We start from the raw sequence: 22004 nt of genomic DNA, 5'->3' as shown, positions 1-22004 counted from the left end.
CAAGCACCACTTACTGGTCGTCAGAAGTGGATGTCACTTCTAGAACATACATATTATCGTTCGTGCTGTGGTCCTCGTTGGCGCTAGCGCCAGGTGCTACAGATACCTTGATGCCTGTTACAGCCATATGACTGGATGTGCTCTGGACCGTTGGTATGCCTCCCTTTGCTGGATCATGATTTAACACAAGGACATGCTCGTCAGGATGACGCGACAAGAGCATCAGAGGCGAGTCGTCCTCGTAGCGATATTCTATGCTTGCATGGGCGAGGGAGTTAGAAGTAAGACCTGGGTTGTGCTGAAAAGACGAATGAGACACCAAGAGATAGTAGGGTGGTTCCGTAGAAGTCGTCATGTAAGTTGTCCTAAGTCATAACTCGCCGAGTATTGGGTCCAATTTTACGTAATACAAAGCAGTCGAAGCCACAAGACACTTTGTACATGCCACTATTACTAGTTGAATGCGAAAACCATCAGTTCGAGCGCGAGCTTGGATCTCTGACATCTGCTATGCACTCCTTGTTCTTGTCACTGGTTGTTTCTTTGCCATATCATGTGCCTTGTTGTTGTCACAGGCTGTCAGGACTTCACCTATCAGGTCTTGGACAAACAATTGGGATGCTGTGATCATCGCAGCAACGTACTTGCTTGTGGTAAGCCTTTTTTTGCAAAATGTAGGTGGCTTCTCATGACGGTACCATTCAATTGTTTGTAGTGCGTCATATCCATCGCCCTCTGCGTGAAACGGCGAATTGCAGTGCGTCGCCGATTGCAGAGGATTGCGAAGACGCACCATTCGATCGTTCGGAGGGAAGTTCCTCAGGTGTGTCAGTATTATTGTGTTTTCAGATGTAGGCGTGTGCTCTAAATATCTACAAAGCCCGTTCATGAGTATGTTTCACAAGAATTTGCGCGTTCTTGCTTGGTGGCATATGAATCACAGCCGCGTAACATAGTCCACAGTGGGTGGGGTAGACCAGGTAAGCATGGAATCATGTTTCCTGATCATTGATTTCCAAACGCACGCCAGGAACTAAACTCAGCGGTATCCGTTTCCGACGTGCTCTTCTCGATACGATCGCGGAAATTGGTGAGCAACACTACTCCTGCACATTATGTGGTTTTGATTTTGTCAGACGCCCGAGCGCGTCTCGTTATACCCAGTCACCCAAATTTGAGGCCCCATGCACGCATGCTGTATCATTTTAGGTTTCTTCTGCCACTCCTGCCAAAGGATGAGGATGGCCTCTCGGATTTGCATTACTACGATTCAGCCATACAACTTGCGCGAACGGTGGACAGGGAACCGACGGAAGAAGAATACCAGCGAGGAATGGACGCTGCTGCTTCCATTCTACAGATGTGCGTATCATTCCAATGTTTGTCTAGCGACATCTTATTGACTGTCGCGCAACAGGTTGTGGGAGTGCAGGTCGGAGATGCTGGAAGAGTCCAGGATGCAAACGAATAGCGTGATGTCATGAAGGCCAGGTCCTAAATGATACACAGTCGGTCCACATCCATCGACTCATTATCTTTGTACTCTATCGCATGGATTGTCCCCCGCTGAATATTCTATCGCACCCGCCATATCTGACTAACATGTACGCAAGTACTTCCAAGCCCATATGCTACCTACTACCTAATTTATTCAAACGGTAATAAACCTTCGCAGGGCAGTCGCCATCAATGAGAGACATCCCGGAGTGGTGCAGACAAGCCAGAGTAGAAGTATGAATTCTCGCTGTCATCTCATGTATCACTGATTTCCCAAACGTTTGGTATGGTCTCTTAGGTGAAGAGTCTTGCAGTTCTCATAGCGGGCTTCAACATGTAGTCGCGATCCTTCGCAGTATCACTGATACTCATTTCCATCACATACCTGCGTACTGTTGGTAAATTTCCGTATAAATGAACATGTTTCGTGACAGCATGACAGTAAACGCGGAACACGGTTGAGCTCACCGCCACATATAGCGAGATTTCTCCTCCCTAAAAAATAATGTATACGATTTCTCGTCATTAATATCTGGTTGACCCATGATCTAGGACAATTCAATGCAGTCCTTTGGCATAAACCTCTTGCCAACTCTTCCGTCCACTCCATGCTGTCCAGTATGTCACAACTTCGTCTGGAGTCGGCTTACCCAGCTCCTTCTCAATAGCACGTACACCATCCTTGCTCGCGTCCTCCCCACCAGCAACGAAGACAACGCGTGCCAACCAGGCTGCAAGATGGAAGTCATCTTCACCGGGTTCGTCACCTCCGAGGAAACCGCTCTCCGGAAGAATTTCCGGGAGTTCTTCCAGAATGAAGGCCTTCACTGTGTCCCAATGAGTCCTAGAAGACTCAAAGAAGCTGTTTTTGACGTTCTCTGGCGCTTTGGACTGATAGATTGACAGAATCTTGCCGTTCTCAGCGATCTTTGTGTCGTAAAACTCCCGGTGCTCAGCGCTTTGGGAGGTTCGTGCGTGCTTAGCCAGTGCGTTTTGACCTAGGGCGGATAAGATAAGCTAGATACAGGGGTAGCTATGCAATACTTACGGTTTTGGACGAACGTCATAGCAAATCCAGACGCTCTGCTTCGCAGTTCCTCGTCGTGGCGCTGAAGACCAATTTGTCAATAAAACATACGCTAATTACTTGGAATGTATCATACAGCTGATAGTATGAGGAAATTTGGATCGTACTGCTCTTCATGAATTATGTTGATGAAGTCAGTCCCGGGGGCGACAGTGACACGGTTCCTAGCGTGTGCCACAAGGTACGATGTCACCTCAGCAGTACTGGTGTATGCCTTTCCTCCTGCTTCAAGGGTTGGCAATGTCCCTTGCGGATTCTGGTAGAGTGATAAGCGATCGATATTTCTGTACAATGAGAGCTTACGATGTTCAAGAAGGCAGGAGCGAAATTCTCGCCCTCCCCGAGGTTCACGACCTTCTTCTCGATATCATCTTGGTCATATCCCAATTCGATCCTAGGATGACATTAGCGTTGCTTGGGTATGGAACATCAGGAAAGCAGAAGCTCACAAGGCGAGCTCTGGCACGGCAGCCCAGACGGAAGGACCAAATGTGTGAAGGATGGGGTTGGACATTTGGCGATGTGAAGATACAATATTGGAATGATATGGGAGTCAAGTGAGGATGCTGGCCGACTCATGGAACAACCTTATGCTTATGTCGCCGCCTAACTAGTCGGTCTGAAACATGTTAGTCAGGCGAGTAACTTGTTACAGTAGTGACTAGGAATCACAGGTTCTGTAAGCTAGCTTTGACCGAAACACTGCTGAAGCTGACAGGCTGAGGGTATCAAGGAGTTATGGCAGTGTAATATAGTTTCGCCTCAGTTCGGAGTGTGTAGTCCGGTGGGCCCAGATTCTCAGTGCAAAACCGACTGTCATCCAGAGCGCTCGAGCTACTTCGCATGTAGCTACCCGCACTCGTTAGGACACAGGGGATTAGAGCTTATTCAAAATCAGACCGACGAGTCCGTGTGGCTACGCGATGGTCAGGGACTGTGCCTTTCGTCAGACGAGGTAGCGCTTTAATCCACGTCCTGCTAGTGTCAAATCAAGTGCCAATTGTATTAGATCGATTACATTGACAAATCTATTCAAGGCAAACCAAAACGTGTCTAGAAAGCAAAGATCTGCCAAGTGGTGTTAGACAACGGAATATCGACGTTTGAGAGTGGCTTAATCACCTGGTCCTCCAATTTGCTGATCGTGCGAGGAGCAGAGTAATTGAGCTCCGCAAGATGTTTTCTATGAAGCGTTTGTCAATATGTTGGTCAAATTCAAATACCAATCCCACTTACTTCATGGCGGTGATCATCGGTGGTGGACCTGTGGGAGAATCATCAATGAAACGTGTAAGAACAAACATCATCTGACTGACCACACATAAGGACCTTGATATCGTGGTTTGACGGAGGCATGTGTTTTTCGATCTGGTCCTTGGTTACAAAACCTGTGCCACCATTCCAACCTTGCGGAGGAGTGTTGAGCACATAGTAAACCTGGAAACGCTTGGGGTGGGCTGCAGCGAGAGCATCGAGCTCCTTTTTAAGAAGAATGTCCTCAAAGCTGACATTGGCGTAGATAAGGCTGAGCTTCGTCTTGTCTTCGGGGTTCTTCAAGGCGGCACGGATGATCTGCAGCATGGGCGTAATACCGGTACCACCCGCAATCATACCGATCTCGCGAGACAGCGTGGGGGTATACTTGAAAGCACCCTTCGGGCCACGAATGCGGACCTTGTCACCGATCTTAAGAAGAGAGACGTAGCGCGAAATGTTGCCCTTTTCATATGACTGCAGCCCGAATAAGAATGGCTAGTCAAGTCATAGGTGAAAACGGCGACTTACTTTGATGAGAAGGTCGAAGTGGCCGAGGTCATCATCGCTGCTAGTCGGGGTATAGCTACGCATGACGTCCTTTCCGTTGATCTCTGCAGAGACCGAAATGTGCTGTCCAATGGGGAGGCCAAGGACATCCTGCGGGTGAGGCAGGGCAAACCGGTAGCTAAGCGGTGACAGCGGTCATTCAATGGTTAACATGAAGGACATGCAATTGAACGCACATGGCGGTATTGGGCGAGATGACGATCTTTTCCTTGAGTGAGAACTCTTTCCAAACCTGGGGGTTTAGTACTGGCTTTCGTTCTACATTGGAAACACGTTAGCGGAAAGACGGTGCCGAAGAGCATGAAACGGTCATTCAGACCACAAACGCACTCGATGAAGAGCCGAATTTGACAAAAATGAACACGCTGCTGGCGACCGCGAGTGCCAAAGCGATCACTTGTGTGTATGAACTGTCGATTCCGAACGCCATTAGAGTGTTGCTGGTATGATCAGGCAACTGGTTGGTATCGAATTTTGGTTCTAATCCAATAAGTATAAGTCGTGAGACGTCGTAACCAGCTTCCCTTAGCTGTACTCGCAGCCAATGAAAGCCAAGTACAAGGACAGTTAAGGTTGAAAGGAAGGAGACGACGAACAGAGCTTGCTGACGGTTCATGTTAAGGTTTCATAAGCACCACGTTAACACCGCATACGTACTTGCAAAGCTTCCGAGTCTGTCCCCTCGTGATCGCAGCCTACAGGTCTGATCACAGGTATGGGCTCAGGAAACGCTTAAGCAAACTTCTGTCCTCACACGAGAAGTTACATCAACAGGTTAATCCATGGCTCGAATCTGTCACGCATTATATTTATAATGTTACTTAGAAGAGATTCAAAACTTGGGAACAAGTAAGCGGGGTGTGGGGCATGGGGTAATAAGAGGTCGAGAAGGGTTATGCCAGGACTGTCGTGACATGCCAGCCAAGTGGGAACTAATACTGAGTTGTTGCGTTCAATAACACCGAAAATGGGGTGCTCTGGTCTCGTCAAGATAGGCTTCTTACCGGTGTCCATAGAGGCAGAGCATCTACGCCACCGCCCAGGATGTCAAGCTCGGGCATGTCTACGGCTACCAAGTCTCCCACTGTTCCATTTTAAGTTGAAAGCGAAAGGAGATTGGGTGATAACGCGGATCGATACGCCGCAGCATTGTAGACGGAGCTTCGTGGAGTCAACTACAATGTGTGTGGTTGAGTCCTCGTCTGAACAACCGGAACTGAAATACATGAACGTTAAACGTCCGCCGACATTATGAAAGTAGCGGAGCCGGCATAAGCGATCGGAAAGGAGGACACCACGCTTATAGTGATGGGGGGCTGTGGTCACTGCGACCGCCAACAAGTACAAAGAGACTTGTATTATGATTATGTAACTACACTTTATCCTGTACTCTCTCTACTTGTTCCTGGTATCCGACACTTTTCTTATTTTCTTTCTTTCTCCCTCTGTTGTTTTACTGGATCTTTATATTTTCATACCACTTGAACCTTGTGGTCAAGAATCACGGAGATCTTCTCGACTCCAACTTGATCAATCTAATCACCTGCAGGCAAGGTGACACGCTGGTCGTGTAATTCATATCTTTGACTCCTGTCATGCAATCTACCGAAAATCAATATGTACCGCAGTTGGTCCAGGCGCCATCTATGGCCACACGCAAAAGATGTCCCCCCACAGCCCTCCGCATTGACACTCCTGCTCAACACAGTCCCCTTATAGTCCTCGCAACGGACGAGGCCACCTCTCCATCTGTCCCCTCTTCTTCCGCTTCCGATTCCGCATCAAGCCCTCAGCTTCTTGCACATAAAAAACCAAGGTCACTCAGAAACATGAAAAATCTTTCAATTAATCTTCCATCGGCTCAATCTTCCTCAAATTCTCTCGTCTCACCACTCTCAGATCCCCTCAGTGCTGTCGACACACAGCAAGACCTCCATCAGGCTATTCGTCCCAGACGCCCATCGGTGCTCTCCTTGCCAAATACTAGCATCACTACTGTCCTTCATCGAACAGATGAAGATGGTTCCCCAACCGCACCATACGTAAATGGTCCCATTCAAATTCTTCCTGGGATCTGGCTTGGTTCTGAGGACAATGCGCGAGATTGGCCTGGCCTCCTGGAACTCCGGATCAAGGCGATCCTCAACGTTGCAAAGGAAGTCACGTCACCCTTTGATTCTTCTACTGCGCAACCCCTGCGACCTTTCGCATCAACTCCCAATCTTAGCTCCAACGCATCCAAAGCAATGCAATCCACGACATCGACATATTACCCTGCCCATATTCCCTCTGGGCGTCCAGGCATGCATTACTTGAAACTGTCTTGGTCTCACGGACAGGCAGACCTCGTTCAGGAAGGATTTCCTACTGCTATGGCTTTTGTAGATGCCGCACTCAATCGTCATGAAGGCGTACTCATCCAGTGCGTAGTTTCGTAGATGTGTCGGATTTATGGTCCTCATGTCATGTGTAGCTGCCAATGTGGCATCTCCCGCTCAGCTACACTGGTTATCGCTCTTGTAATGCGCGCCGCTGCCATGTGTTTACCTAACGTACCCCCTGAGGTGTGGCAGCTGAAAGGCATGCAAGCAGCATACTCATTTGTAAAAGAGAAAAGTAAGCATGTTGGTCCAAATATGTCGTAAGCAAGCCTCGATTCTCGCCACTTCGCCTTCGACTTCAATGCTGTTTTAATTTTAGTCTCATTTACCAATTATTGGAATATGAAAAGGCCCTCAAAGGCGGCGGTCCCTCGCCCGCCGAATCAGACAAGTCTTCTTTCATCAGTGACGAAGAAAAGGAGTGGGGTCGTCGCCGTAACGCGTACGGTAATGACGAAACGGATGACAGAGACGATGCTATCCAACAGGAGGCTAAAGACCTCGACCGGGCTATGGAAGAACGCATAATCGCAAGGAAGCCTTCGGTATCCTCCGTTGCTTCCTCATCGGGAGTGGGCATGGGTCTGGCGTGGCGCAGCCGATATGGACGCAAGCGAACCGGCTCAGTTGCCAGCATCCATACCACCGGCAGCGTCCTAAGCGAGGATTTAGTTGAAGCGGACGAGGAGCAAGAGCTTTTAGGAATTGGTGGAGGCTTCGATGAAGCCACCGAACCCCGAAGAAGTCCGTGTTTGTCATTGTCCAGCGAATCGCCTGGCACGAGCGAACCTAGTACTCAACCTTCGTCTTGTAAAGCTTCGCTTCATCGCCCACCCTTACGAAGCAAATCGTTTGATCCCGTGCCTTCGGCACCTGCAACGAAACTTACGTTCAATATTCATCAACCTCCCGGTACGGCAGTGCAATCAACTTTCAACTTCCCCGCGGGCAAGGGCAAGCGGCGACCGCCGCCGTTAGGCATACTGCCTCCGGTACCCCCTTCCCCCATCACACCCATCGCTGTACAAGACAGTCAAGAGACACCTCGTACCCGTCGCCGGACGCCAGCTCGTAAACCAGCGCCACCTCCGCTCAAACTTCGCGGAAACGCCAGTCAATTTACATTTCCCCAAAAAACTATCCCACCACGACAACTTATTGCTGCGACGCCCTCTCAGACTCTGTTCGTCTTCCCGCCTTCACCCACGCATCTGACGACCGCATTGCGCACCCCATCTACTATGACTGTAACGTCCAATATGCAGAACACTGCCTACCCATTCCCATCGCAACACACCCCTCGAGTATCAACCTCTCGCTCTCACGGCCGTATGAAGTCTTACATTGGCGTCGGGACTTCGGTGGCACCAACAACGGCATATTCTCGCGTCGATGCACGAGGTTGGGTTGGGGTTGAGTAAACGACATTGGTCTGTGGCCTTACATTCGTCATGTTGTATGTCATCTGCTTCCATACGCGAATGCGTTGGCAGCAAGGCACAAGTGACGCATGTTGTATCAATCCATCTAGAGCTGTTACGTAGGCCGTTGTTCGCATTTCGTGTTGGTCCTTAAAGTTGTTGTTTTCATCTTCGTGTCCATTGCTTGCTTTCATCTTCGTGTTCATTAGTTTCATTTGGACTCAGCATTTATCGTTGCAACTTTCGCAATTGTGTAACACTAGCTATATCACAACCCGCCTTCGGAATCAAGTATGATGAATGTTCATTCATCCAAACAATCTCCCGACGCTGTTCTTCATCGCGCCGCCCAGGATCTGCCCGCCTATGCCCCCCATTCCAAAATTCCATCCAGAAGATGCCATACTATTGGCCCACCTTTGTTTTGCATCCCTGTCTCTGAAAGCGACGTTTCTGAGCATCGGGTCACATAAGGAGGAATAAGACTGACGCATAGGTGAATCCAACAGCATTGGTGAAATTAAAGACAAGCGCTAGAGCCACAATAGGCAAAAACCTGGCTAGGTGGTAAGCAACCAACTGAGGACACTTCTTTCCAACTCACGAGAGACTGAAACGGAGAAGGGAGACTACAAAGACCAGCAACCAGAGTGCCGGAAACATATAAAGGGCTATCTGCAAAGTGTATGTGCAGGTGATAAGCCTGAACGTCAGAAGTTCTGACTTACCCAGAACATCCTATTCGCACCATGGTAAGGGTAAACTCGACCTTTGTTAATGGAAATAATACGCACTTGGCATCCACTGGATTTGCTGGTCTTGAGGGCTAGCAGCAAGGAATGAGACGCTTGGCACAGAAGATATATAAATTCTCTCGTACATCTCTGCTCTCGAATACCCAATAGCTCTCCCCGTCGTCGTCCACCTGATTCCAGAAACGCAGGCCGACAAGGGTACGTCCAGAAACGTTCTTTGCGCATCTTAGTCGGTTGTCAGAGTCAACGAGCTTCGTGAAAGCTCACTCTACAATTCCAGAAATCCATGGCAAGTAAGATAACTACCACCACCGTCTACGCGCAACTGGTGAGGAATGCGAACATTCAAAAGGTCTGCTACTCACAGAAAGAACGTAATTGTTCGTAAACAGTCCACATAGGATGTACACGACGATGGCGGATATCCTGAAGAAATAGAGGCAAAACAAAGCTGCAGGATGGGCAGACTAAGTAGTTAAGAATCAGTCCAACAGTGACTCAGGGTCAACGTGTTGCTTTGGATTCAGACCTGTTTCAATATACCAGTAATGCCTGTGAATCGCTATTAAAGACAACAAAATAAGAGATTATGGCATACAAACCTGATTCTGCATCGGCTGGAGTGGAGGCCATATTGTTGGTAGGTGTCAAAACGACAGCAGGTCGGACATTGGACGTCGTGTTTCTGGACGGAACTTGCGCTATCGAAGGATCGTCAGGTTCGATCGTTTGTAGCAACGGAGTGTTCGTGCTCATTGTTGGTGAAGTTCAAGGCGTGGTTTGACGATCGACTTGCTCATATCCCTGACCTAGGGTATGTTTGTGTTTGTCGATCACAAGTTGCACAACAACGTGTTTAGTTACCCACACTACTACTCATGAATGAAACACTGCAGGTCGACGAAGCTACTCCTCTGTTACCAGCGTCACCTAGTTTCACGGAACGTCCTGCTGTACTTCCCGCGGTGTGTCGGTACCGCTCAGGAGGCTTAAATGCCGATGGTACCCTGGATTCGCAATATAGGTTTCCATCTGATGCGGAGCGGACTGCATTTATGTTGCTTGTCCAACTACATTTTAATGAATCACACTACGGTGCCCTGAACGACTCTTCAGATATCTGGGAAAACTGGCAACATGCCAGAGACGCCTCGTCTGTCACTGAGGACACTGGACGACGTGCTAGCGAAATATTGAACCAATTCCTCCTGAATCATAGCAGTTCTTCTGCCATCCAAACTATCTTTTGGACAGCCTTTCCTCTGAAAGATACGGGGTACAGAACTACGAGAGGTTAGCGGCGAGCGCAATATCTCCAATAATTGATTCACAATCATGGCTGGGCAGTAATCGATATGTTGACGGGGGACCATACTCCTCCGGAGCTTCTTACGCACCCCATCGTAGAAGCCGTAGTCATCAAGTATTGGAAATATGGGATGAAAGCTGAATCCGCGCGGGATCGCAGCTTGAGTTTGATAGGACACTTTGATGCACTTTCGACACCCAGGTATGGCCGCAGATACGAATTTTCATGTGTAATCCTCACACCATTCACAGAATTCTGCATTTCATTGATTTCTTGGGCCGACTGGTCTTTATGGGTTCACTTATTCACTACCTGTTGTATCCACCACACTTCCGCATAACCCTAGGACAAAGTGAGCAAGGCACTCGAGAGATTGCTCTTACTTTCATGTCTGCCGCATCCCTTGCTCGATCGTGGTCAATACATACTCTACCGGCGATGTTTGTGTTCCCCGCATTCGTTATGACTCTTCCATCTGTCCCTTTCCCTGGAAGTGCCTCATTCTCTGTGCTTCACATTGCCCTCCTACTCCAGCTATTTCTCCTTCACCTCCCTAACTCTCCCGGCTTACCCTTCGCAATAAAGCCTGAGAGCACCATACCCCTCTCTACGTTGCTTTCGCACGGAGCAACTCGCATCGTCATACCGGTCACCCTCTTTTTCTTTCCGGTCCTATTACTCGCGATATTCCTTGTATCCGCTTCGCTCGTCGACACTCCCCTGTCAGTGTTAACAAACTCTCTGGAAGTAGCTCCGATGGATAGCCGATTTTCATTCTTCATCCTCTTCATCACTGTCATCATGTTATTATTGGGTGGACTTGCCGTGACCTTAGCGATGTTCCCAACGGCACTATCAACCGCCTTAACAAGTAAATGGGATCGTTACTCACGAGAAATCGGGTTGCACGCACGCAGGTCATTCGTGGAAGCCCTTATCCAGTATGAACCTTATTACTTTCCGGTTCCATTCAACGTGCTCCAACTTGTTGTGCGAGTACCTTGCACAGTGTTCTCTTGGTTTGGGCGTCCAGTGACACCGTGCACCAAGTCAATAGAGAAGGTAGTATGGAGAGCCAGTGTAGGATTAATTGGAGCTGTGATTTCCGGCTTCGGCCTTTGGGGTTTGGCGTGAATGAACTGGTACTCGTCGATAACCATTATTGATCCTGGTATTTGGATGGTACTACTTGCAGACAGCTGGTATTGCTTATAATTAGGTACATGTAGTCCATATACCACTTATGTGATAATTACTCAAACCAGAAAGTTCAGTCTCGAGAATCACTCTCATGTCCAAACGGAAGGCGGAAACCTCCCAACGACTTGCAAAGCGACGGAGGGCAGGAGTCCCCGCCTTTGGTGCAGAAACCCAGGATGATGGTCAGGTCAATCTCGCACCGAGCCTCTCCACAGCATCTGCCTTTTCCACGCGCTTTGTGCCATCCACAGGCGCGATTCCTAACCTTTCCGTATTATGCGCGCGCTCCTTCGTCACGAACCTGCGGGCACTACACGACACTCGTGATGACTGGGAAAGCACGCTCAAGTGGTTAAAGCTTATGCCCGACAATCTGGTGCCCGGACTGTTCGCTATGCTGAGATCCTTCTGTCCACAACTACTTACCAGCGCAATGATAACTTCCGTATGCATATTCCTTGCTCCCCGATATATTACTCATCTTCTGTCAGTATTTTCTACGAGGCCCATCGATTGTACTGACCAGTGACCTCCCAGGAGTAAACAAGATCACAATTTTGGCTACTGCTGCAGTTGGCAATTCGCTGCATGAACTACATCTTACGGGATTCGTTAAATTTGCTGATTCTGTCTTTGCGACTGTCCTGCCATCCATGCCGTCCCTCAGAATCTTGGTTCTTCGGTGAGTGTAATTCACAACTGCGGTTTGGAGGCCCTGATTTTCTGCAGTGGTTGCGTCAAAGTGGGGTCCGCCACTGCGGAAGCTGCCGCACGGTCTTGCCCCTTGCTTTTGACTGTGAACTTCAATTATACCGCTGTCCCGCCTGTGGCACTCGTCAAACTCCTGAAAACGTGTTCTGAGCTTAAGGTGCTAAAGCTTGCCGGGATACCGAACTGGGTGAGTAAGTGGCTTGAACTTTTTCGAACTGTTGGTTTATTGCAGCCTAGACTGATGCAACCTTTGCCAAATTATCTTCTGCCGTATTCGCAGACAAGAGTTTCATACTGAGGAATATACAAACATTAAAACTACGTCAGTTGGACCTTTCAGAAAGCTCAATTAGTCCCTTTTTGGCCCGTTGTCCGAACCTCACTCGGCTGGACCTCTCCTTCACGCATATTCACCGACTACTGCCGGCTATGCTAGTAGAGGCGAGAATAGAAAAGCTGTCCTTGACATCTACTGCGATTTCCAGCGTTGATGTCGTGGCACTCATCTCTAGCCTTCCTCGCATCAAATCTCTGGCTCTCGGGGCACTTGGAGGTAGGCAAGGGTCGTCAGTAGCTATTGGAAATACCTCTGCGATGACGATGACGGACCAGACGCTGGAGTCATTGACAAACGTGTTGAAAGATTTTGGGCAACTCGAAAAGATCAGTTTGGTCGGAAATACAAAATTAGGGGCTACCTTTCGTCGTAGCGAAGCCCTGGGGTACTTCATTCGATGCGTCGGAAGGAAATGCAGGGTTGGTTTCATCGCTCTTTGAGTTATGTCGTACCTGAATTCTGTATCAGTACCTCAACATGTCAGGTGTGCATCACCTACAGTCGCTTGATCTTTCTGGGCTCTTGCCGCAAGACGACGAAAACAAACCACCCAGACTCGAACAGCTCATTCTCAACAACACTGGTGTGAATGATGATGCCACGCCTTATTTGGCATGCTGCTCAAATCTTGTGGTGTTAGAACTAGCGGGTACAAAAATAAGCAGTAAGCGGACGTGTTATCTTGAAGTTTGAATTGTAGTTGAAGTGTTGCAGGTGCTGGTCTCTTTTCTGTCATCGACACCTGCCCTAAATTACAAATGTTGAACCTCACAAGTTGTAGGAGCGTAAGTGTGACTGATAGACGTCGTTTTTTTGAGGTGCGTGTGGCTGGAACAAGACCTGCATGATTGGGAGTATTAATTACGTCAATCATATATAGGCGTGGAAGCACAACTCAGAGGAAACTTGAAAGAGTCGTATGTTTGGGAGCGGCACCCACAGTGGGAGCCAGGCGATTTATTTCCGCGGAACTATTTAGTTCTGTCGGATACAAGTCCCCACGATGTGTGAGAGACTGAGAGCAGAGCGCATTGTCATTTACATTGTTACATAATTTGCATTAAATCATCCTTTTTGTCTCCTATATTCTTTTGTGTACGCGTTGTTTGGTTAGCTCTACTTGGTATTCTTTGTTAAGTATGTCGCCCCCGGGGTGGTGTGATATCGACTACTACTAGAGTGTTAGCGCCCTCATTCATTCATTTCTCTTTTGCCTAACCTTCTGTCTCTAACACTCGTTACCACTCGACATTCATTCATCCATGTTTCACTATTCTGGGCGTCTTGCTGGACTCGACGAAATGATCTTGAAGATCAGCGCTCCTTCTAAATTTACTTCTGCGGTATCAACATGTAACCTCGACGGCGAGCCTTACCTCAAGGTCAAGAAGGTCAAAAAGCGCAAGGCTCAGCGGGTATCTCGTCCACCCCTTGCGGACAAGACACTGTCGGCTGTGAATTATGATGTATGTAATAAAAAAACTCCCCGTGGCCTGGCCTTTAAATATCACTGAATAGTCAATCCAGCTCCCCCACGCTCCTGGGTCTTCAAAAATACAGTTTAAATCATTGGAAAAACCTGCCGCTGCTGAGAAGCCCCGCGAGGAGCGACAGAACCTTGTTCCTCCTGATCCACCCGTTACTCGTGTCAACCGCTTACAGTGCAATATTGAGTCATTTCGCCCCCTTCCTCCTGTGCCCTCTGCATCCACACTGCAGCTACCTTCCTTTCTCAATTTTTCCACCACACATTCGTTGACATCTCCTTCGCCTGCAAGTCAGTGTCGTAACAAGTCTTCCCGCTCCCTCCCAGCCAGTATCTTGTTCCGTCAGTCATCTAGTCACACCTCATCTACTCGACGAGTGGTTGTTCGTAAAACTAAGAACAAAAAGGTTTATGAAGGACCGCATTGGGTTCCCGCCTTCCACCATCCAAATAGTCCTTATGTTCCATGGTCTCCTGCCGTACGGCAACGCATTCTTCCTCCATTGATGCCAGAATCGCCCATTTCACCTCTTTACTCGCGTAATGGAGCTGTCGCACCAGAGCCATGGTGTTCGCATTCTACCACAGAAACACAACCGAATGTGGAAAGGCGTTCCAATTCGTGGAAGAGCTTGAAGAAATCGGTTAAGAGTGGCCTAAAGAGCGTCAAAAGCGTTGTCTCGCGCATTGGCAAGATCCCGAAACTCTCCTATGGGCGTTCAGATCTCAAGACGACGAATCGCAACAACGACCCTGTCCCATCCGCGGGTGACTACATAGTGGTTGCGAGGAACCCATCCCCAGTTTGCCCGGGTTCTCCGATCAACGATATTTCTGCCTCACGAGCTTCGTTGGGTAGTCTTGTATCATCAGACTCTGTTGCCCTAACTGCATGGCTAGCTGAACGGCATACCTTTAACACTTCATGCGATTCTCGTGGCGTGTCAGTGGAAGAGTACGAGATGATGGGTAGTTGGTTGGACTTACATGTCGGAGATGGGGAAAGGGTCTGTGGCGCTTTGGATTGTGATGTCCATATTCCAAATGGATCACCCGATGCGCTTTGCCACAGACTGCGGGATTTCCTTCCAGTAGTGCCTGTCGACGCCAACGTTAACGAAGCGGTCAAAGCACCTGTGCCGATGAAAACGTCATTGCCCGTATCCACGCTGAACCCCAATTCGTTGCCACGTCCATTTCACTCCCTTCCGCAGCTGCCATCTCAAGCATTTGTCATGTCTACGATGACCTTGGACGACCCTAACGTTGAACGTTTCTTGATGTCCAAAAAATCCCGTGAATTAAGTATGCCTGGAGCATGGGCGTTCACATCATGACTCTGGACTCCTCTGTTAGTTAATGTATATTTTATCACAAAACCCAGGATTGTGGCGTATGTGTACTTGTTCACCCCCCACGTGTACTAGATGGCCACCCAGTCTTATTCTATGGGTTATACCTCATTGACAATAATTGTACAGGCATATTTTTTTCTATTTTGTACCTATAGCCACTGTAGTTTTGTTCATAATTTTTATTTTGTCTGTCCGCTTCCAACGAAGAACAAGGCAATCGCTAAGATGGACACCGCCTTGTCCGAAAAAGGAAGGTGTTGAGGATGGTCAAACCACAAACAATGCCGTCGAAGCGTGTGGACACGCTGTGGTCGCTTGTACTTCAACAGCAGATTATAAGGACCGATCATAATTGGACAATGAGAACCACATATCACTCCCCCCAGCATCATCTCCCACTTGCGTTCAACCTCCCCGTCCTTGCTTCATCATGAGCTTAGCACGACAGCAGACACCACACTCAGAGGCGGACCCATCCTCGCTAGTCTCTCGGATACCGTCTCCGAGTCCAAGCTGCTATGACAAGAAGTCAGTAAATGGACTCCCTACATACGCCGCACCATCCATCTTTCCACGCGACTTCGACGTGCCATCATGCATAGACCACACCTCGCAGTTCTTTGAGATCCTCACTGCGCCCTATCATCCTCCAGCTTCCTCAAGTACTTTGCGGCGTGCCACGCCACGTCAAAAAGATGTAGAGAGGTGTGCAGCCATGGTCGACTGGGGCGATACGGAGGAGGATTCAACGCCACAAGAGGGGTCTTCTACCTCGCAACGCAAGTCTTCATTGCATGAGGACTCCGCCAAGGATATCCCAATATATGTGCCACACGGTCCATATGCATGGGCAGCTGGGGAGGATATCCAGCAAACAGAAACATTGTTATCTCTAAGACGTGCGTTTATCGCGTAGCAATCTTTGTACGTCTTACTCACAATGGTTTAGAGGGCTCGATGTGCTCAGCCTATATACAAACTGGTGTTATCGCTGGACGAAAGATCACTTTTATCAGCCGACGGTGAGCAAATGTCCCGAATGATGATGATCATCGACTCAATATGACAATAGATGGAATCTGGACAAGCAAGCAGATTGGATCGGTTTTAATTCCGAGGTTCGTGCGCATAGTAGTGCAAGTTATTCGTCTACTGAACGTCTATATTATAGATGACTCTTTACAGCTCAGAACAATACCTGAAGCCCCTACAAGGCGTCATTGTTCCTCGCATAATCGGTGTACACATCCTGCCAGGCGCGATCAGCATTGCAATGGAATTGCCTCATCAAAGTTTTTGGATGGAGGCATCCCCCACTATGCCCGACGTCCTCAAGGAGCGTGCTATGCAAGGGCTTGAAATGCTCCATTCGCGAGGCATCCTGCATGGAGATATCGAACTTCGTCATGTTCTCATCGGTGGGGACGGCGCCGTCACATTCATTGATTTCCAACTGAGTCGAAGTACCAATCCCGATGAATCTGTGGGCTTAGAGAAAGCGGAGGACGAAGAATTTCGTTTCGAGAAGCGCTTGCTTGCGTTTAAGCTTGACCTTCACGGTGCTCGGGAGAGTGAAATAGAGAAGACCGACGCTTTCGTACAGCGTACTAAACGAAATAAACGGAGGGATGAGTTGTGGAGACGTCGCTCACAAGGAGCTCGCACAGGGTACATTCCGCCTTACGAAGAGGAGCCTGAGGAAGAAAAGATTGTACCGCCTGTCCATCCTCATGACTTGCAGGATACCTGGATGAAGAATTCAGACGCTCCCCCACTACGCATCGTTGTTCCTGGACAGAGCACATCAGAGGTGAAGGCTGCTATTCAGACATTCTTCAAGTCTCTAGCAGAGTCCTGTCCTGACGAGGCACTTTCTCAACCACCACCTCCGATTGGGGACAGGGCAGAAGTGTCTGAAGCAGGATCATCGACGTCATCTATCACGTCGGCAGTCGATCGCTCTTCGACTGCACTTCCCGAATCGCCGCCCTCATCAGCAGGGCGCAAGCGTTATAGAGAATCTTCACCCTCTCCCTCCCCCCACACCTCTCTTGCTTCAATCGACTCCCGACCCTTAAAACGTGTTCGTCATGAACCAGAACCTTCGTCGTCTACTAGCGTCTCCTCCACTGCCCATTCATTGCCAACGATGCCCCGGGTCAATGTTCGGGATCGTGTACACATGTGGTATTCAGATCTTCCCGACAATGCTGAAGTCCCTCCCGCTCCCGTCCGTGTCAGACCTCTGTCGCTGACCGCGGCACGTATTCGGCAACAAAACATCACACTCTGTCGCGAGGCTGGGCTTCCTCATGCTGAACTGGTCGAGAGGGGCGAGGTTTCACCCATTAAGGCGGTTCGTCACTATTTGCTGGCCAAGAAACGTAGAGGCATAGCACGGGGCAATCTAGTCCGGGAGCGGGATCGGGATGGATACTCGCCATACGTCCACCATATAGAGAGGTCACGGCAACGTGAGCGGTATCTTACGCTGAAGGACCTGAAGAATGCGTACATCGCGACGTGTGAAAATAATCCGAAGTTGTCGGATACTTTGATGTCAACAGAAGATCGGACATTTTCTGCGTTGCTCCACATGAACGAGCACAAAGATATACCAGAAGGGCCCAGGATATTGCAACAGGGAGAATACGAGCTGGTGCAAAATAGTCGTGAACAGGCTATCGTACTCACGCCGCGTCGAGGGGTACTAAAGCGACGAAGAGAAGATGACCCAGTTCAGAACTTTCTGCCTGCGACGAATTCCCCTAATCCTGCGGTACCTGTTGCTGATACTGGCAGCACTATTCCTCCACCTCGCAAGAAGGCTCGCACCAACAAGGGCCAATCCGGCAAAGCAGCACCTGCACTTATACCGTTGTTCCACACATCAGATCCTGGGTCATCGGAGAGTAAGCGAGCAGCAAACGTCAACCTTCTGCATGAACGTAATCTGGCTGGGCAATGCTCATCATTACAACCTGCACCGAGCGTCGATTTTACACCACCATCATGGCGGGGTCTATCTGTTTGGATGGGGTCATTAATGGGCTGGTCGCATTGAAATACCTTTGAACGTTTTACCATATTCATACCCCAGCTTTTCGGATTTCGGTTTCTGTATGATATCTGTTTGAATCACATGGTTAATATAGTAAATTTCCTTTGATGTAGATCTCGAGGAGAGAAGCTTTGTTGGAACCAAATAAATGTAAACTTGTCAGCAATCGGAAATGTCTTATTTGCCGCAAGGGATTATTTGGAATAAAAAGAGTTTAAATTAGGTATTTCATTACGCGGTGAAATTGAAGCTCCGGTCCGGCAATCCCCAAAACGGAGAACGTGGGCGGCGGGACTAAGCTGGATCATCATCATCAGTGCCTGCTCCCGTTACTGGTGCCTCAACGCCTTGGACCGGCCGTGATAAAACCCCCATATCTCATATCAACCATTTGCAGTCGTGTGCTGTTGGCTTCGCGACCTTGTAGCTGTAGCCGATCCCCAGTTTCCTGTATCTGCCAAACGTGATTTATGACAGATTGAACACATGCACGCCAAGATGATGTAAGATCCGCTGCGGGCAGCATAAAGTCTTAACCTGTTTGGGTCTTGTCAGGATAAAATCCAATTACTACTAGCTGTAGCAACTCTGAGAGTTGACGCCTTTTCTGCTGGAACCAGACATAGCAACCACCAGCCGACGCTCGCTAATATGAAGCTTGTCTCCTGCGTGAGATACCTAAAAATGATGCTGTGCTCCTTCCAGTGAAATTCTCAGATGGAGGAGAAGCCATGCGGTACCTGACCTGCCTAATCCTGCTCGGTTAATTCGGGTACGTCACTTATCAGGACGTGGCGCCGTCTCTTTATTGAACAAGCCATCCGTAAGGCAGTCACTGCCACGGCCCCCCCAAGATGCTCATATATCTATCCGTCGTGGTTGTCTTCAAATCTTATCTCTTCCCCCCTCCTCCTACCTCCTCCCTTGAAAGCACTCGCCAAAATGGGTGACGAAAAGAAAGACCCTACCGCCTATCGCACAAGCAAAGGCGAATTGTCTGATTCCTCAGACCGTGATGGAGAGTCTTTGCAGGCGCCCTCCCCCCACAACCTCCAACGTAAACTCAAGAATCGTCACATCGCCATGATCAGGTATCTACAATCCTCTTCTTTTTCTACCCAATTCTCACCCCCGTCAAGTATTGGTGGTGTCATCGGTACTGGTCTCTTTGTGGGAACTGCAAACTCCCTGAGGAATGGAGGCCCCATCGGTCTCTTGCTCGGTTATATCGTCATGGGCTCCATCGTTTATTGCGTCATGATCACTCTCGGAGAAATGGTATGTTCGTTCCACATCCAACATACCTCATCCTCATTTCCCTAGGTTGCTTACCTCCCTGTACCTGGTGGTCACATCAAACTGGCAGAGCGCTTCGTTGATCCTGCCTTCTCTTTCGCCATGGGTTGGAATTACTGGTATAACTGGACCATCGTCTGTACGTCCCATTCTTCCTCTTACATTTCTCATAAGTGCTGACCTCTTGTTTTTTTTCTAGCACCTGGTACGTACTTGAGTCGAATGCACTTTTTAGCCTGCCTACTAACATTTTTTTCATCATCTCAGCTGAGATTTCTGCTGCTGCATTATTGATAAACTATTGGAACAAGAGCGTCAATAATTCAGTATGGGTCGTAATATGTCTTGTCGTCGTCGTCACAATTAATATGTTCGGTGCTGGCGCTTACGGCGAGGCCGAATTCATATTTGCGTGCGTACCGAGTACTATATCCCGATCTCCCATTCTGACGTTACTACAGATCCATCAAGGTCATCACAATCACTGGTCTTATTATCCTCGGTATAGTCATCGATTTGGGAGGTGGCCCGAACCATGACCGCCTTGGATTCCGCTACTGGAAAAATCCTGGACCATTCGTCCAGTACAACGGCATCTCAGGTGCCAAAGGTCAATTCCTTGGCTTTTGGGCTGTTTTGACAGAGGCTGCTTTCTCGTTCATCGGAACTGAGATTGTTGCTGTACGTTATATTCTAGGCTTGTAGAAAGTATATTGCTTACGAATCTAACTTAGATTGCTGCTGGAGAAGCGAAAAATCCCCGTCGTACCTTGCCTAAAGCCATCCGTCGGGTATACATCCGTATATTACTTTTCTATATCGGTGGAACGCTCGTCATCGGTCTACTTGTACCATCCAACAACCCAAATCTCAGTTTGAGCAGTGGAGCCGCCCAGTCTCCATTCGTCATTGCTATCGAAACGGCTGGAATTAAATCTCTTCCCTCAGTGAGCCGCACATAATTTTTTTTTTTTGAAATTTCTCATCGCTAACCAAAATAGATCATTAATGCTTGTCTGTTAACATCGGCATGGTCCGCCTCATCTAGTGACTTGTACACTTCATCTCGTGCGATTTGTGCGTATGCTTGTCTGGTAGCTGACTCGCCGAAACTAACGAACTTCGCAGATGGTCTTGCAGCCTCAGGAAACGCTCCCAAGATCTTCCTTAAGACCACACGCAACGGGTTGCCTTACGTTGCTGTCCTCTTCTCTGCTGCTTTCTCCCTTCTTGCTTTCATGGCTGTATCCACGGGTGCGGGCTCAGTGTTCAACTGGTTTGCCAACATGACATCCATCGCTGGCCTTATGACGTGGTTTGGTATTTCGGTGACGTACCTCCGCTTCTACAAGGGCATGAAGGTCCAAGGCATCGATCGCAAGACGCTCCCCTATTACACAAATCTCCAGCCATTCGCAGCGTGGTGGGGAGTACTTGCAACGATCACCATCTGTTTCGTATGTCAACTTTCCATATCCACTAATACTGTTTAGACTGATGAGTCTCATACTCTCTAGTTCAGCGGATTCAGCGTCTTCCTCAAAGGAAATTGGAACACTGCAACTTTCGTCACCAACTACCTCCTTCTCATTACCTGGCCAATCATGTACTTTGGCGCTCGCTTCTACTATGGCACTAAGCCCGTTGCTGCATCGGACATGGACTTTACGAGCGATATAGCTGGAATCGTGGCGGACTCATATGAAGAACCCGCACCAAAGAACAAGATGGAAGCATTTTGGCAATGGCTGGTGAGCATAGCTGACCCGTTTGGCAATTTTTGACATCACTAACGTCACCTCACTCGTAGGTGTAATTATACCTGCAATAATACCTCGAGTCGGTTGATTATCCGTCAGTTTATATCACTATTTTGTAAGCCCTCAGTTGTCCGACATACCGGTTACAATTGTTTGTTGTATGTCACCGCCAACTACCAAATATAATAATATCTAGTCAGCTTGATCATGGTCTCGCTGATCGAAATGTTCCTTGTCCTTGTAGACAAAGCATAGCGTGAGCAAAGGAACAAGTTTTTTGAGGGTTCAAATTTCTGTTCATTTGCAATGCCCTGCGCTTCGTGAGATTTGCAGCTTATTGAAATTGAAAAGACGCGGCGGAACGAGTTTCGGGACTTGTAATGATTTCAGTTAAGCTCGTGTATTCTACCTAGCCATACGAGAGTCAAGAGCGCGATGAGTGTGAAATACAGTGGAAGATAATGTTGAGGACGAAACCCCGAATGCAACATGCAGGAAACTTAATGACAGTATATATACGTATC

General features: G+C 48.5%; 10 protein-coding genes across 10 annotated transcripts; 6 read left to right on the top strand and 4 right to left on the bottom strand.

Annotated features, from left to right (window-relative positions):
* Window positions 1-10: 10 nt before the first annotated feature.
* EDB93DRAFT_1085962 (uncharacterized protein) lies at window positions 11-355 on the bottom strand (the record flags this gene model as incomplete). The annotated part of the gene is made up of 1 exon (XM_041445946.1): window positions 11-355. One exon carries the CDS (start codon window positions 353-355, stop codon window positions 11-13), a length of 345 nt encoding a protein of 114 aa, XP_041307294.1.
* A 106-nt stretch (window positions 356-461) lies between these two features.
* Window positions 462-1530, top strand: EDB93DRAFT_1285151 (uncharacterized protein; the record flags this gene model as incomplete). The annotated part of the gene is made up of 6 exons (XM_041454497.1): window positions 462-653; window positions 716-823; window positions 881-980; window positions 1031-1090; window positions 1137-1362; window positions 1418-1530. The coding sequence occupies 6 exons, from the start codon at window positions 462-464 to the stop codon at window positions 1482-1484; spliced, it is 753 nt and encodes a 250-aa protein (XP_041307293.1). The 3' UTR covers window positions 1485-1530.
* Window positions 1531-2055: 525 nt separating this feature from the next.
* Window positions 2056-3098, bottom strand: EDB93DRAFT_1086050 (uncharacterized protein; the record flags this gene model as incomplete). The annotated part of the gene is made up of 5 exons (XM_041445953.1): window positions 2056-2495; window positions 2546-2606; window positions 2661-2840; window positions 2888-2978; window positions 3034-3098. 5 exons carry the CDS (start codon window positions 3096-3098, stop codon window positions 2056-2058), a joined length of 837 nt encoding a protein of 278 aa, XP_041307292.1.
* A 466-nt stretch (window positions 3099-3564) lies between these two features.
* Window positions 3565-5026, bottom strand: EDB93DRAFT_1227082 (NADH-cytochrome b5 reductase; the record flags this gene model as incomplete). Its single annotated transcript, XM_041451234.1, has 7 exons — window positions 3565-3652; window positions 3707-3767; window positions 3821-3848; window positions 3901-4315; window positions 4370-4526; window positions 4585-4666; window positions 4739-5026. Coding segments are annotated over 7 exons (1046 nt in total), but the record flags the coding sequence as incomplete, so codon positions are not given.
* Window positions 5027-6237: 1211 nt separating this feature from the next.
* EDB93DRAFT_1321230 (phosphatases II) lies at window positions 6238-8210 on the top strand (the record flags this gene model as incomplete). Its single annotated transcript, XM_041454929.1, has 3 exons — window positions 6238-6830; window positions 6882-7049; window positions 7109-8210. 3 exons carry the CDS (start codon window positions 6238-6240, stop codon window positions 8208-8210), a joined length of 1863 nt encoding a protein of 620 aa, XP_041307290.1.
* A 308-nt stretch (window positions 8211-8518) lies between these two features.
* EDB93DRAFT_1250838 (uncharacterized protein) lies at window positions 8519-9721 on the bottom strand (the record flags this gene model as incomplete). Its single annotated transcript, XM_041453071.1, has 10 exons — window positions 8519-8648; window positions 8701-8766; window positions 8815-8885; window positions 8939-8948; window positions 9005-9036; window positions 9091-9180; window positions 9233-9280; window positions 9331-9432; window positions 9495-9517; window positions 9568-9721. 10 exons carry the CDS (start codon window positions 9719-9721, stop codon window positions 8519-8521), a joined length of 726 nt encoding a protein of 241 aa, XP_041307289.1.
* An 81-nt stretch (window positions 9722-9802) lies between these two features.
* On the top strand, window positions 9803-13645 carry EDB93DRAFT_1337544 (uncharacterized protein). Its single transcript, XM_041455367.1, has 10 exons — window positions 9803-10258; window positions 10313-10475; window positions 10526-11397; window positions 11540-11919; window positions 11966-12156; window positions 12204-12372; window positions 12423-12939; window positions 12989-13186; window positions 13237-13340; window positions 13403-13645. Exons 1-10 carry the CDS (start codon window positions 9844-9846, stop codon window positions 13430-13432), a joined length of 3039 nt encoding a protein of 1012 aa, XP_041307288.1. The 5' UTR covers window positions 9803-9843; the 3' UTR covers window positions 13433-13645.
* On the top strand, window positions 13646-15585 carry EDB93DRAFT_1337543 (uncharacterized protein). The gene is made up of 2 exons (XM_041455366.1): window positions 13646-13988; window positions 14041-15585. Exons 1-2 carry the CDS (start codon window positions 13785-13787, stop codon window positions 15343-15345), a joined length of 1509 nt encoding a protein of 502 aa, XP_041307287.1. The 5' UTR covers window positions 13646-13784; the 3' UTR covers window positions 15346-15585.
* A 39-nt stretch (window positions 15586-15624) lies between these two features.
* Window positions 15625-18610, top strand: EDB93DRAFT_1148647 (uncharacterized protein). Its single transcript, XM_041449585.1, has 4 exons — window positions 15625-16262; window positions 16313-16385; window positions 16436-16481; window positions 16535-18610. The coding sequence occupies exons 1-4, from the start codon at window positions 15794-15796 to the stop codon at window positions 18425-18427; spliced, it is 2481 nt and encodes an 826-aa protein (XP_041307286.1). The 5' UTR covers window positions 15625-15793; the 3' UTR covers window positions 18428-18610.
* Window positions 18611-19366: 756 nt separating this feature from the next.
* On the top strand, window positions 19367-21911 carry EDB93DRAFT_1285127 (amino acid permease; the record flags this gene model as incomplete). The annotated part of the gene is made up of 11 exons (XM_041454496.1): window positions 19367-19515; window positions 19564-19702; window positions 19748-19859; window positions 19920-19925; window positions 19988-20132; window positions 20182-20401; window positions 20455-20667; window positions 20722-20797; window positions 20849-21177; window positions 21238-21471; window positions 21531-21911. The coding sequence occupies 11 exons, from the start codon at window positions 19367-19369 to the stop codon at window positions 21534-21536; spliced, it is 1629 nt and encodes a 542-aa protein (XP_041307285.1). The 3' UTR covers window positions 21537-21911.
* Window positions 21912-22004: the final 93 nt, after the last annotated feature.

Source organism: Suillus bovinus, assembly GCF_016758785.1.
Source record: "Suillus bovinus strain UH-Sbo-P2 chromosome Unknown EDB93scaffold_31, whole genome shotgun sequence".
NCBI lineage: Eukaryota > Fungi > Basidiomycota > Agaricomycetes > Boletales > Suillaceae > Suillus > Suillus bovinus.
The sequence above is the reverse complement of the archived record's forward strand: the minus strand, read 5'-3'. Positions and strand labels throughout refer to the sequence as shown.